General features: G+C 40.3%; 1 protein-coding gene across 3 annotated transcripts in view; it reads right to left on the reverse strand.

Moving 5' to 3' along the window:
- Positions 1 to 386: 386 nt before the first annotated feature.
- BMY2 (beta-amylase 2) overlaps positions 387 to 13,317 on the reverse strand; it is a 34,220-nt gene continuing 21,289 nt past the window's right edge. For all 3 annotated transcript variants that reach the window (XR_016051169.1, XM_011625709.3, XM_088860705.1), the window contains 4 exons: positions 12,426 to 12,686; positions 10,406 to 10,618; positions 9,728 to 9,950; positions 387 to 749 (listed from right to left, as the gene is read on the reverse strand). Coding sequence is in view for 2 of the 3 variants with exons in the window: in XM_011625709.3 (XP_011624011.2) it covers positions 721 to 749; positions 9,728 to 9,950; positions 10,406 to 10,618; positions 12,426 to 12,686 (726 nt within the window). In the remaining variant the exon portion in view is untranslated. The remainder of the gene's footprint in view (positions 750 to 9,727; positions 9,951 to 10,405; positions 10,619 to 12,425; positions 12,687 to 13,317) is intronic.

Below are 13,317 nucleotides of genomic sequence, written 5' to 3' on the forward strand. Positions count from 1 at the left end.
AAAGGAAGGGGAGGGGGGGGGTTCCTTGGTTTGTCTTTATTTGGCTCATATAAAACTTCCAAGGGTTCCGTGCCTTCACCCAAAAAGCCTAGAGAACTAAAGAAAGGTAACCCATGTTTGGGCTCCAAATTGGGATTTCTGCCGCTAAGCCAAAGTGAAAAGATATCATGGCTTTGAAGATCAAAAGGAGGAATTTGTTTTATACCTTCGAGTGAAAACATTCACGCTCTCAAAGTGAGTGTCCTTTACAGAATTTGTCGACAAGTCAAAAACACATTGAGAGAGAGAGAGAGAGAAATAGGGCGAGAGAGATTGTCGACAAGTCAAAAACACATTGAGAGAGAGAGAGAGAGAGAGAAATAGAGCGAGAGAGAGAGAAGGAAAGGTTTGCTCACCTGCAAAAGAGCTGGTTTTTTCCCTCTTTTTTTCTAATATGGAAAGAACTGTGCACACCGAAAAATAAAAGAAAAGAAAAAGCACCATATTCCATCCACAATGCAACCACAAAATGAGAAAAACACAAATAAATAATAAAAAAAAGGAAGAAAATCAAGAGATCCAAAGAAGTTGGAGCATTACCATCGTACTACACTGGGAAAAAACCAAATCCCATTTGTTCTCCCTTCTTCTTATTTCTTTTCTTTTCTATTCCCAGTTTCTCTCTATAGAATGCAACCCCACGAAATCCTGGCCAATTTAGAGGTCACCCCTACTTGTTAGTTAGACCTGAGCATCAATAACGGCTTCTCCTGCATATGTTTGTTCAATACGACATTAGAGAAATGTTCAAACATTCTACGTATATATTTCCTATTATGCTTCAAAATTTATAACTGAGAAAAACAAAATACGATAACAAGGAAAGCAAATGCTAATGAAAGAAGAGAATGCTAAAGCAAAAGCCAAAAAAGAAGACCTCTCCCTCTCTCTCCTCTCTCATTTACAGTAATTAATTATAATTGATCCAACATTTGTCTCAGAAATTATAAATCTATAATTAGTTTTGTAGAACTATTTATTATTTTTTCTAATTTTCCTATTGTTCTAATTTTTCTCAAGATTCGTGGAAAATGATTTTTAACCAGTTATCTTTTTTTTTTTATACTTTGAAACCCTTTTTTCCCGTCTTTTATAGACTTTGGATGTGTTTTACCATTTCTTTCTTTCTTTTTTCCTATATTTATTTTTTTTGCCCTTTTTTGGATCTTTTTTAATCTTTGGGAGTCTCAAGTAGGACTCGAGTGAGTGGACTAGACTTGCCCTAGTCACTCAGCTCGCCCAAGTGGCAAGTTCTAAGCCTAAGCCTAAGCCAAGTGTTAAAATTTTTGGAATGCCCTATATTACTATGACATTTGGAAATTTCGGCGCACCTTCCTCACCGCCTTTACAGTGTGGTCAGCTTTTCACAGCCTCTGCCCGCCCCCCGTGTCCCCTCGGGAAACAGTTTTTGTTTTTGGTGATCCATTGGAGAATATGCCCCCTGAAGGCTCAGCCGATTCCCCTCCCCCTTCCCCCCAACCAACTTCCCCATCCCCTTTCCCATTCCCCAACCCCCACCCATAACCCTTTCATGCCCCTCGGCCATCAATGATCCCAACGACCCTTCTCCCACCCCCCTCCCCAATCTTCCCCCCCCTTTATTCCTCCCCCTCTGCCATGGATGGCTCCCCTAGCCAACCTGGCCGAGTCCTCCTCTGATGGCTCTTCCTCTCGCCCCTCTTACCCATCTGTGGACTCATCCCTCGTCAACAATGAGGTAAGTTGCAAGGTCAAGCGGGAGGTCTCAAACCTCGATTGCAGTATCAACCATGACAAACCTACCCCCCTCTCTCTCTTTTTAGCCCCCTCTGCCATTGATATCCCCCTCAATGGCTTCCTTCCCAGATGCTCTCCTAGGAGTGTCCCCCACCTTAATATCCCCCTCAATGGCTTCCTTCCCAGATGCTCTCCTAGGAGTGTCCCCCACCTTGATATCCCCCTCAATGGCTTCCTTCCCAGATGCTCTCCTAGGAGTGTCCCCCACCTCATATCGCCAAGATGATTATCATCTCTTGGAATGTGAGAGGTTTGGGACATCCCCAAAAGAAATTGCGGTTAGGGACCTCTGTCTCAAACACCACCCAACCATTTTAGCCCTTGCCAAAACTAAACTCCCCTCTCCTTCAAGTAAGACAAGTTTGGGGCTGTAGCCCATGTCAGTGGGAATCGTTGCCTGCCACGGGGGCTTGGGGGGGCACCTGGGTCATTTGGGACTCTAATGCCCATAACCTCTCCTCCACCCACATTGCCTCTTTCTCAATTTCTGTTTTGCTATCCCGAATCCCGATGGTCTGTGCTGGAAGTTCAGTGAAGTCTACGGCCCCAATGTGGAATCTCTTAGACCTCAGTTCTGGGATGAACTTAACCTTATCACCTCTCCCCCACCCCACCTACTGCCTAGGTGAGGACTATAATGTCACTAGGTGGTCTTTTGAGAGGAATACTAGTTCTAGGATTTCTCAAGCCATGCTGAATTTTTTTGATTGTCTTCCATAACAACCCAATTGATATGCCAATCCAGGGGGGGCAATTCACGTGGTCCATCCACTACTCCACCCCGTCCCTCTCTAAACTTTACCGTTTCCTGGTCAGTATGGATTGGGACTCCTCTTTTCCAGGGTCCCATGTTTTTGCTTTGCCAAAACCCACTTCCGATCATTGCCTAATTCTGTTGGACACTAACCTCGCATCTAGAGGTCCCAAACCTTTAAGATTTGAATGGGTTTGGTTAGAAGAATGCTCCGTCAAGACCCAATTCCCTGCCTGGTGAGATTCTCTCCTCGCTGGCTCACGGCTGGGTGGGATTTAAGATTCAACGTAAACTCCAGTTTCCTAAGTCTTCTCTTAAAGATTGGAGCCGTCAGCTGCCTGAATCTTTCCAAGACTCTATCCTCAACCCTCCTGTCTATCCACAGCCTAGACAGCGCGGAAGATTCTAGGCCTCTCTTTGATTCCGAGCAGCAAATGAGATCCCAACTCAAGATTGATTCCCAGTCTCCTTAAAAAAGAAGAGATTTTTTGGCATCAGAGGTCCGGGATCAAATGGCTCCAGTCTGCGGACCTCGATACCTCTTTTTTCCACAAAATTTCCAATTGTAGACGCATAGACAATACAATGTCACACCTCTCAGTAGGTGATAAAACTCTTGACCAACTCTTTGAGGTCAAAGAAGCCATAATTTCCTTCTTTAAGTGGCTCTTTTCTGCCTCCTCTAGTTCCAGACCCACAATGGGTGACCTCTCTTTCCTCTCTCTCCCCCCAATAAAGCATCTTGGCTAAAGAGACCCTTCTCAGAAAAAGAAATCATTTCGGCTATCAACCAACTTGCTTTTGACAGGGCCCCTGGACCCAACGGCTTTCTGATGGCTCCCTGTAAAATACTTGGGGACTCTCTCTGCATCGACATCCCAGTTCTCTTCAAAGAATTCCAATCCAGGGGCGCCGTCCACAGGGCGATGAATCCTACCTTCATTACCCTCATCCATAAAATCGAAGGAGCCAAGCAACTTAAAGACTATCACCCTTATCAACTCCACCTACAAAATTATTTCCAAAGTCCTAACAACTCGCCTGAAGGGGGTTATTGTCAAAGACAGACAAATCCTCGATAGGGCTCCTGTAGCCCATAACTACATCCATTCAAAACACTTAGCGAAATTACCCAATCTGGTCAATAAACTAGATTGAGAAAAAGTGTATGACCATGTAGACTAGGCGCTTTTGGATGAGGCACTAGGACGGGTCGCCCAAAGGTTTCTTCCAGTGTTCGAAAATCGAACCGGACTCAGAACCGGCAAAGGGCCAGTACTGAGTAATCGGTAAACCGGCCGGTTCAATCGGCCTAACGGCAAGTACCGGGCGATCAAAAAAGTGTGTAAAAACTATAAAAAAAACAAAAAAATATATGAAAAGTATATTTAAAGCAATGATAAAACAAAGCACATCCTACTTACCCAAAAAAATAAAAAACCAAACAAAACAAAAAAAAAGAAAAAAGAAAAAACAAAGAACGTCCAAATGAATTTGAAAATTAGTGAAAAATGGGTTTTAAAAAATAGATTTGTGACCAGGGGTATTTTTGAAATTTTTCAAAAAAAATGGGAAAAATGTAAAGATAAGCATTAATGGCCAAAACACTTTCCAATCTTTGCCAAAATAATGAAAAACATTAAAAAACACATAACAAACAAATCCCTTATTTTTTGGGATTTTATATAATGTTTTTGAATTTCTTTTTAAAATACACGATCGGATCACCAAAGCCGTCCAGTGACCAATTCCGATCTAACCGGGTGGTTCCGATTTGAACCACCCGATTTTGTGAACACTGGTTTCTTCCCCTCCTCTAGGGGGACCTAGGTAAGGCGATCCCCTCTCCCCGTTTCTCTTTGCTATATCGGCAGAGGTTTTCAATCGGGCCATCTCAAGGATGTTCTCATCAGAAAGAATGCATGGCTTTAATTGTGGACCCCAGGGCCCTATTACCACCCACCTCCAGTATGCAGACGATACCCTCGTCTTTTGCAACGCCTCCCAACAGGAACTCGATAACCTCTTTCTCTTCATAAGATGTTTCGAGCTTTCCATGAGCTTCAAAGTAAAACTAAACAAATCCAAGATGATAGGGGTTGCTTTGGATCTCCAAGTCACTCAGTCCTTTGCAGACAACTGGGGATGCCAAGCATAACCCCTCCCTTCAAATTATTTGGGATTGCCTCTTTGCATTGGCAAACCCAAGAAGTGTTTGCGGTCGCATATCATCGACAAGGTCGACCGCGTATAAAAAAGGGTTGAAAGTCGGTCGGGAGCAAACAAAGACCGCATTAGAGAGACCACGGCGGAGAAAACAGGAAGGCTCATATGTGGTGTGGTACTTGCAGGCTAGAAGGGTCATTTTATCTCCCTGGCGGGGAGATTAAACCTCATCAAGGCCACCTTGCCAATATCCCGGTGCACCAGATGTCCATATTCCACATGCCAGCCGCAGTTACTTTTTGACTCGAGCAACCTTTTGCAGATTCTTTTGGTCAAGCAAGGTCACTACCCATAAGTTCCACCTCATCTCTTGAGAGAAACTATGCCAGCCTAAGCATCTCGGTGGACTTGGCATTCAAAACCTGAGGAAACACAACACGGCCTTGCTTGGAAGATGGTGGTGGCGCCTTGCCATCCAACAGGACCAGCTATGGACACGGATTTGCGACACAAATATCGATTAGACTCTTCCACTTGGGTGCCAGAATGCAGGCCCAACAGTAGATCTTCCAAAATCTGGAATTTTATCCTCTTCACCTGTGCCCTCTTTAAAAGTCTCCTCCATTTTCACCCCAAGGAAGATTCTCGTATTCGTTTCTAATACAACTTGTGGTTCGGGCATACTCCTCTCAAGGACCTGTACCCATCCTCATTCAGCCTAACTCGAAACCAAGGAGCATCGATGGCCAACGAAATGACCCTATCAGGCACCTCAAGATCATGGAGTCCGGCTTTCAGGAGAGCACTCAATGAAACGGAAACTTCCAACTTTTGAAACCTTGTTGCAGCCCTCCAGAACTGGTTCCTTGCTCCTCAGCGTCCGGGCCATAGTTATAGGAATCTCTCCACCGACCTCGCGTTTCCGATTCCGAAACCCGATTCCACGTTTCCGTTAAGGAATCTCCACAGAAACCGTTTTTCGGAACAAGGAAACTCGATTCCATAATTTCAGAATCTCGATTCAACACATCTTTAGAAACTATTTTCGGAATTAAGGAAACTTGATTCCTTAATTTCAGAATCTCAATTCAACACATCTTTAGAACCATTTATTTGAACCAAGGAAACTCGATTCCTTAATTTTGAAATCTTGATCCAACACATCTTTAGAAATTTGAACTCATTAATTGTAGGTTAACGTTCCTAAATATATCGAATCTGGATTCAAGCGAGGATTAAATCATGATTCCACGTCAAATGGAGTAAAAATTTTCCTTCGAATGCTTCTAGTGGTTGCAGGGTTTCATTATTTTACTTGTGCTTTACTTTAAATTTAAAATATAATTGGTAAATACAACACATAATTAAACAAACCATGGCGCAGACATAATCTTATTTTGTCTTTATAATAATGAAGTCAAAATCACAATTTAGAAATACTTTTTTTTGTATATAAAGACTGTAAGTTCAATAGTCAACACACTCACTTTAAAATTAGGGAAACCTTCTAATAAGAGATATCCAATATAGGTTCTAAAGTTGATGAGGCTCAAGAGGTGTTTGTTGCTTCCTTCTCCATAAAAATGAAATCTTGATTCCTGGTAGGGGTCGTCAAACGCATTCCATAGTCTATATTATTGTAAATCTCGATGCCAAACTGGTATGGATCTCTGATCCATGTACTTTAGAAACTTGATTCCAAATATGTTAGAATCACAATTCGAAACCACAACGTACTATGTTCCACATATGTCAGAAACTCGATTCCATAGATGTCAGAAACTCGATTCCGCATATTAATGTATCTTGACTCTTGGAGTGTCGATTCCAAGGAATTGGGAATCTCGATTCCAAGGAGGACAGAATCTCGATTCCATACGTGGATGAAACTTGGATCTATTTCGATCGAAACATGATTCTCAAAAACTAGGAATCTCGTTCTTAGCGATTGCTATTGTACGGACAACGATTCCGAAGACATGAATCTTCTAGCCGGCCGCGATTTCGCGATTCCAATTCCTAAAACGATTCGGGTTCCCAAGCGTTTCCAACAAACTATGGTCCGGGCCACATCATTTGGACTCCATGTCCCTCTAGGAGGTTCTCGGTTTCCTCCTATCAGAAACTCCTTCAGCCACCCACTTTCCCTCTGTCTCCCACATCCATAGTAGCTCAAGCTTGGTCTTCTTTTGCCCCTCCAAAAATTCAGGTCTTTCTGTGGTTGGCCCTGTCAGAGAGGGTTCTCATGGTTGACCACTTGTAGAGGAGGGGTTTTCCCATTCCCAATAGATGTGTGTTATGCTTCGCAGACAAGGAAAGCAATGCTCATCTTTTCCTCTTATGCCCCTTTGCCCATAAACTCTAGGGAGCTATCCTCCGGCTCTTTAAACATCAATGGGTGACACCATCTTCTGTCCCTCAGCTTCTAAACTCTCTGCACCCTTCCCCGTGGCCAAAATCAGACATTTTACTCTGGAAGGCTACGGTTGCAGCTACCATTTGGGCCTTGTGGATCGAGCGCAATGATAGGATCTTCCGAGGTGAATGGGCATCATCGGCTGCTCTCTTTGCCAAGAACAAATCCTGGGTAATTTTTTGGGCTTCCAACCACAAGCGGTTTAAAGTGTATCTCACACCACATTCTATCAAGACTGGGAAACCATTCTTCTCTATAGACAAATCCATATCCCTCGTGCTTCCTTTTGGAGGCCACCTGACCTAGAACAAATCAAGCACAACTTTGGTGGCTGCTCCCTGGGCAACCCTAGCCCCTCGAGAATCAGGGCTCTCCTCAGTGACCATTGTGGCTCCACCATTGCTTCCTCCTCCAAAAACATCGGCCATGCTGACTCTATGACAGCAGAGACTTACTTGAGGGGATCAAGTGGCTCAACCCTCAGTGGAACTCCTCGGTTGTGATTGAGGGAGACTGTAAGATAATTAATTGGACTTCTAGATCTACTCCCTACCCTTCGCCACTCGCTCGCATCTTTGACGAAATTGCACACCTCTGCAGGGATACGCTCATCTTATGGAGGGATACTTCGCGGGAATCAAACCAAGAAGCTGACACCCTCACTAAGGAGGCCGCTACATCATCTTTGGACAACATATTAACCCCTCCTCTTGATGGCCTCTGATTAAGAAGTGTTTTCTGCATCTTTACGGGCCCTCCAACTCCTTGTATATTTCTCTCCCCCCCTCCCCTCCCCCCCCCCCTCCCCACACCCACCCCCTTCCCCTTTAGGGGCGGCCTATCTTTTTGGTTATACTGTGCACCCCTTGCTGAGATGAACCTTTTTTTGTTTACAGAGCTCCTGCTCTGTGGGAAGCCTATTTTTTGATATCTTGGACTCTTTTACCATATAAAGGTTAACATGTTCAACCAAAAAACAAAAACACGTGGAAATTTGGAGACAATAAAATTACTCATGCAAAAAGCACATTAATATGTGAAACGTGATATACAATGAAATACAATTTCACACCACATATATATATCAGAACTATATATGCAGATATAATTGAGATGTGTGAAAGCCACATATAAACCATGTCACGAAGTCAATAACATAAACACTCATTCAGATAACATATTTTGAGGGTTAACAGCACTTGATATTTCTTGTATTGCTCATCTGACATTACCACCATCCCAATTATCCGCACTTCTCCCTCTTGAAAACAGAGGAAAATAGATTGATCCAACCCTTGAGAGTGTGTGTGTGTGTGTGTGTGTAGAGAGAGAGAGAGAGAGAGAGATGGATTTTATTAATTGTAAAAGACAACATTGACATAGACAAGAGACACAATGTAGAGATGTCTTGAGGGTCAACTAATTAGACTTGACTTGAGGCACCATCAAAAAATTTTCTTTTGTGATAATTCACCATCAAAATTTAACCGCATGGATACTCAAAGCAATTTGTACAATTCCCCTCATATACATGATTTATCCACAAAAGTACTCATAAGTAATCCCAATCCTCTCCCTAATATTTGTACTGCATAATAATTGTCCTAAAAATCCCACGATTTCCTCTCTCTCCCTGAAAAGATTGAAAGCAGCTTCATCTCCCATGAGCCATCCCCTAACAAGGGATCAAAGACCATCCCTCCTAGGAAAGAAGTCCATCGTAATATACATGCAATTGAAATTCATGGGTAGGAAGCTTTCATGTTGAAGATGAACTACTTTTTAGGACCTTCTCCAAGGTCACCAACCATTAGAGCCAACACTCCAATAGTAGAGCTGGTGAATTCAAGACAAGCGACCCAAAAGGGAACCAGTCCTATCATTGGCGGAAGTCATAGGAGCATTGTTACATAGAAATGGACACACATTTCTATTAGTGACACGGATGTGAGTGTCAAAAATGTGAACCCCAAAATGTCATCTAGACATGACACATCCCTACATCATATGGGTGTATGCGTGTGTGTGTGTCTATATATATATATATATATATATATATATATATATATATAGTTTACATCTGCATTTAAATATTCTACAATTCAAATGCCATAACAATAGTAAAGCATCACAAAAAAATTAAACTAAATTAATAAACCAAAATTGTATTTGTAAATATAAATTTTATTCATAAAAAATTTATTATAATCCAATCCAAGGTTGCATCATAAACATGGAAAAAAGCTAAAAGCCTATTAGGATATGATTATCAACTCAACTCTTAAAATGTGAAACGAAACTAAACTACATCTAGAACAGAAGAACTCTTTAATCTCAGGAGTTAACAAATACAAAAAGACCTAACCCAACATTAAACTTAAGCCTACTAGAGCATACCGCTAATTTCAGGGGAAAGCAGTTATTACACCAACAGAAATAAGAATACATACAAGATGAAGTCACACAACTACAATTATTTACATTTAACAAACATCACAAATTGAAGCCGTCAATGCGAATAAAAATCTAACAAATAAATAATATAGATTGCACTATAATCAGATTTGACTACTAACCATGCATGGATTTGACAAAACGATCAAACTCAGAGAAAAATGATGCCCTTTGTATCAAAGAAGGAGACATTCTTTGATATGCAAAGGAAGAAAGGTGGTGGCGATCTGGATCATTTCTCGGCTTTGCAGTTTCTAGGATCCTATTGAAGCCTTCCCTATCATAACATGGGACTGCATTCTGACTGGCAATAATCATTTTCTGATCCCATGCTGCATTCAGAACCTGAGAGAGAGAGAGAGAGAGAGAGAGGGAGGGAGAGAGCATGTTCACATACAAAGAAAAATAAAACTATATCTTCTTTTTTTAACGTTAAATACAACTATATCATTGATATGCTATAACAATACCATATTTTTTATTATTGTAACCTTTGTCATTTACATTAATACTTAAATGAAATGCAAAAAATGCATTATTTTATAAGCCACCGGTGTGACCATAATTTGGTGGTGGAGGAAATATCTCCTAATAAAAATGGTATAAAGAACCATGATGCTAAGTGTCAATAATATCTCGTGTTATTTTATTTTCCGTTAGCCAAGTGAACTCCCAAAAAATGAAGTTTTTTACCAAATTTAGAACCAATGGGATTATGGTACTATTTTTTTGAAACGAACATTGATTCATTTGCCTCCACAAGAACAGAAAATGCTATTTATCTAGATGACAGTTTTTACCTGCCAAGTCAAGCCTTCTGGATCTGCCATTGTCTCATCATTATCCTGAGGAGTTAACTGCAATCCTGAGAATATAAACCTGAATGTTGCAGAATGCTTCTTGAGAATATTTAGAATCAGAGTATACCCCTCCTGATTTGAGGGGTTATAGAAGCCTGCTGTAAGTTCTGCTGCATGGCTGGCAGTCCTATACCACCAATATACAGCTGGAATCTGCACATAACACAATAAGCTATTACCAAAACCTTGTAAAAACTCATTTCAAGTATTAAGAGATCATGATAAAGAGAGAGAGAGAGAGAGATGTAAACCTTCTCGAAAGTAAATATGTAATGAATTTAAAACTGGCATAGTTGGACAAAGGAATCTACCAGAAAGGTGGATGCTTTTTTCCATGAAGACAAAAGACTCGTGCCTACAACATCATAAACACCCATGGCCACAAAATACAAACATGCAAGCACATGAGTAATAAAAGTCCCCTCTATATAACCGCCCATGCCCACCAAACACATGAGTGTTGAAGGTCCCACCCTCCCTCCACCCTTCAAATCCAGGCAAAATCCTCCCTGCCCATTTTTGAAACTTCCCTCTCTCTCTCTCTCTCTCACTCTCTCTCTCTCTCTCTCTCCACATATATATATATATATATATATATATATATATATGGGAAAAGATGTTGTGTGCCCAAGTGCGTACTGCTACAGTAAATGTCCACGGCCTAGATTGAATTTTGGCTGATCTGACGCTCACCGATGTCCGATAGTGTTTGAATTTTAATTGTTTGTCTACAAATCCAAATCACTTGAAATTTTAGAAGTGTGTTATTCAAAAATAGGTGAATCTACGAAAAATAAAAATAAAAAAATTACATGAAATAAATTGACCAAAATACCCCCAAAAAGTTTCGGGGGGTATTTTGGTCAATTTGTTTTATGCGAATTATATTTTTTATATTTTTATTAGGTGTGCCTTGATAAGAAGAACACACGCCTAAAATTTCAAGTGATTTAGATTTGTAGAAAAAATAAAATTAAAATTCAAGCACTATCAAACATCCGTGAGCGTCAGATCGGCCACAGAATGGCCCAGATTCAATATGGGCCATTCACGTATGGGCGTACAGTAGTGACTCCCTATATATTTATATATATATATATATATATATATATATATATAACACTATGCAATGCCTATAGGCGAAAATGAACAGTGATTTTGCCTATGCTCATCACCGTCCAAAGTTCATCGCACGATCACAGTTGTTCAGTAGTGTTTTATTTATTTTTTTTCTTACAAATCGGAATAATCTGAAATTTGGAGCGTGTGTACATAAAAAATAGGAGAATATAATAAAAATATAAAAAAATAACTTGCAAAATATAAATTGGCCAAAATATCCCTGAAAATTTATGGGGGTATTTTGGTCAATTTATATTTTGCGAAATATATTTTATATATATATGTGTGTGTGTCTGTCCGCATGCGTCCGTGCATGCATGTGTGTGTGTGCGTGCGCGGGCGCGCCTGCACGTGTGTGTGTGTAGAAAAAGCTACCAATAAGTTGTCACCTAAAATGAATAGAAATTTAGGTTATACTCCCAACCGTTAGATCTTGATCAGATGGTTGAAATGAGTATATATTTGAATTTTAATCTTTTTTTTCAAATTGGATCAAGATGAAATTTTGGACGTGTACTACATATTAGGGTGCACAAAAAGAAAACATTTCCAATTTTTTAAAATAGGTGCGAGATGGTTCCAAATGAATATTCCTAAAATTTAAGACTAACCCGATTTGTAGAAAAAAGATTAAAATTCAAATGATAACATGTATTTTCAACCATGAAATCAAAATCGGGCAACTGGGAACATAATGTAAACTACTATCCATTTTATTTTTATTTTATGTGTGTGTGTATGTAGAAAAACAAATAGATAGATAGAAAGATACATAGATAGCGTGATAAATAAGTGACAAATTTTACCTTTAAAATGTGACCAAGTTTCAAACCCTCACCTTAGCTACAATCGGAGTCCCTTCAAATGCCAGGTTTGCCAAAGCTAGAACATGGTCCGCATGGTCGATAAGAACTTGAGAATACCATTGAAGGAAGAAGCGCCCATAGTAACTGTCATAATCACCTCTATCACAGAAGAAACCAGTCTCATGGGGCTGGGAGTTGTATTGTCCAGCATTATCGGGTCCCCGCGCCCAGAATGAGTGACCCCTTAACTTGGCTGCTTTCCTTAGGCTGTGCTGTAAATACTTGTCATAACACTGCATAGAGATACAATGAATTAATCTTCTGTTCTTCTGGGTTAGGTTATAATGGATCAAGTACGTAATCAGATTTACAAGAATGACCTCAAATTTAGGATTTAGGACCCAATTTTTCCTAAATTTGAGAAGGGAAGCAGAAATATGGCAGTCTCGGAAGGGTTGATCAATGTGATTAATGTGTTCATAATTCTATGTCATTTAATCGGACTTTCATGTAGCTAGGAGTCAGAAGTGGACATAATGATGCTATTTTGGGAGATGCTTTTGAGATTTTTGGGAATATGTTGTTTTTTCTGTTTTCCAGGGATTTTCTTGCGTTATTTAAATTGAGAAATATATTGAGTTCTCCATTTTCTTTATTTTTCCAGGTATTTTCTTGAGCTTTTAAATTGAGAAATATATTTGAGTTCTCCATTTTCTTTATTTTTCCAGGGATTTTCTTGAGTTTTTAAATTGAGAAATATATTTTCTCCAAAGAAATTTATTTGCGGAGAAATAGAAAGAATAAAAGTTCTCCAATAGCCGGATGTGTGGACCTTCCTGACTGGTTTTGTGAGTTCTTCTACAGGTCGTCTAGAGCTTGTTTGTCATTTACAACAATCAAATCCTTGGTTCTTATTTCGCTTAA

This window comes from Amborella trichopoda, chromosome 3 (assembly GCF_054954075.1).
Source record: "Amborella trichopoda isolate Santa Cruz 75 chromosome 3, AtrichopodaSantaCruz75HAP2 v2.0, whole genome shotgun sequence".
Classification (NCBI taxonomy): Eukaryota; Viridiplantae; Streptophyta; class Magnoliopsida; order Amborellales; family Amborellaceae; genus Amborella; species Amborella trichopoda.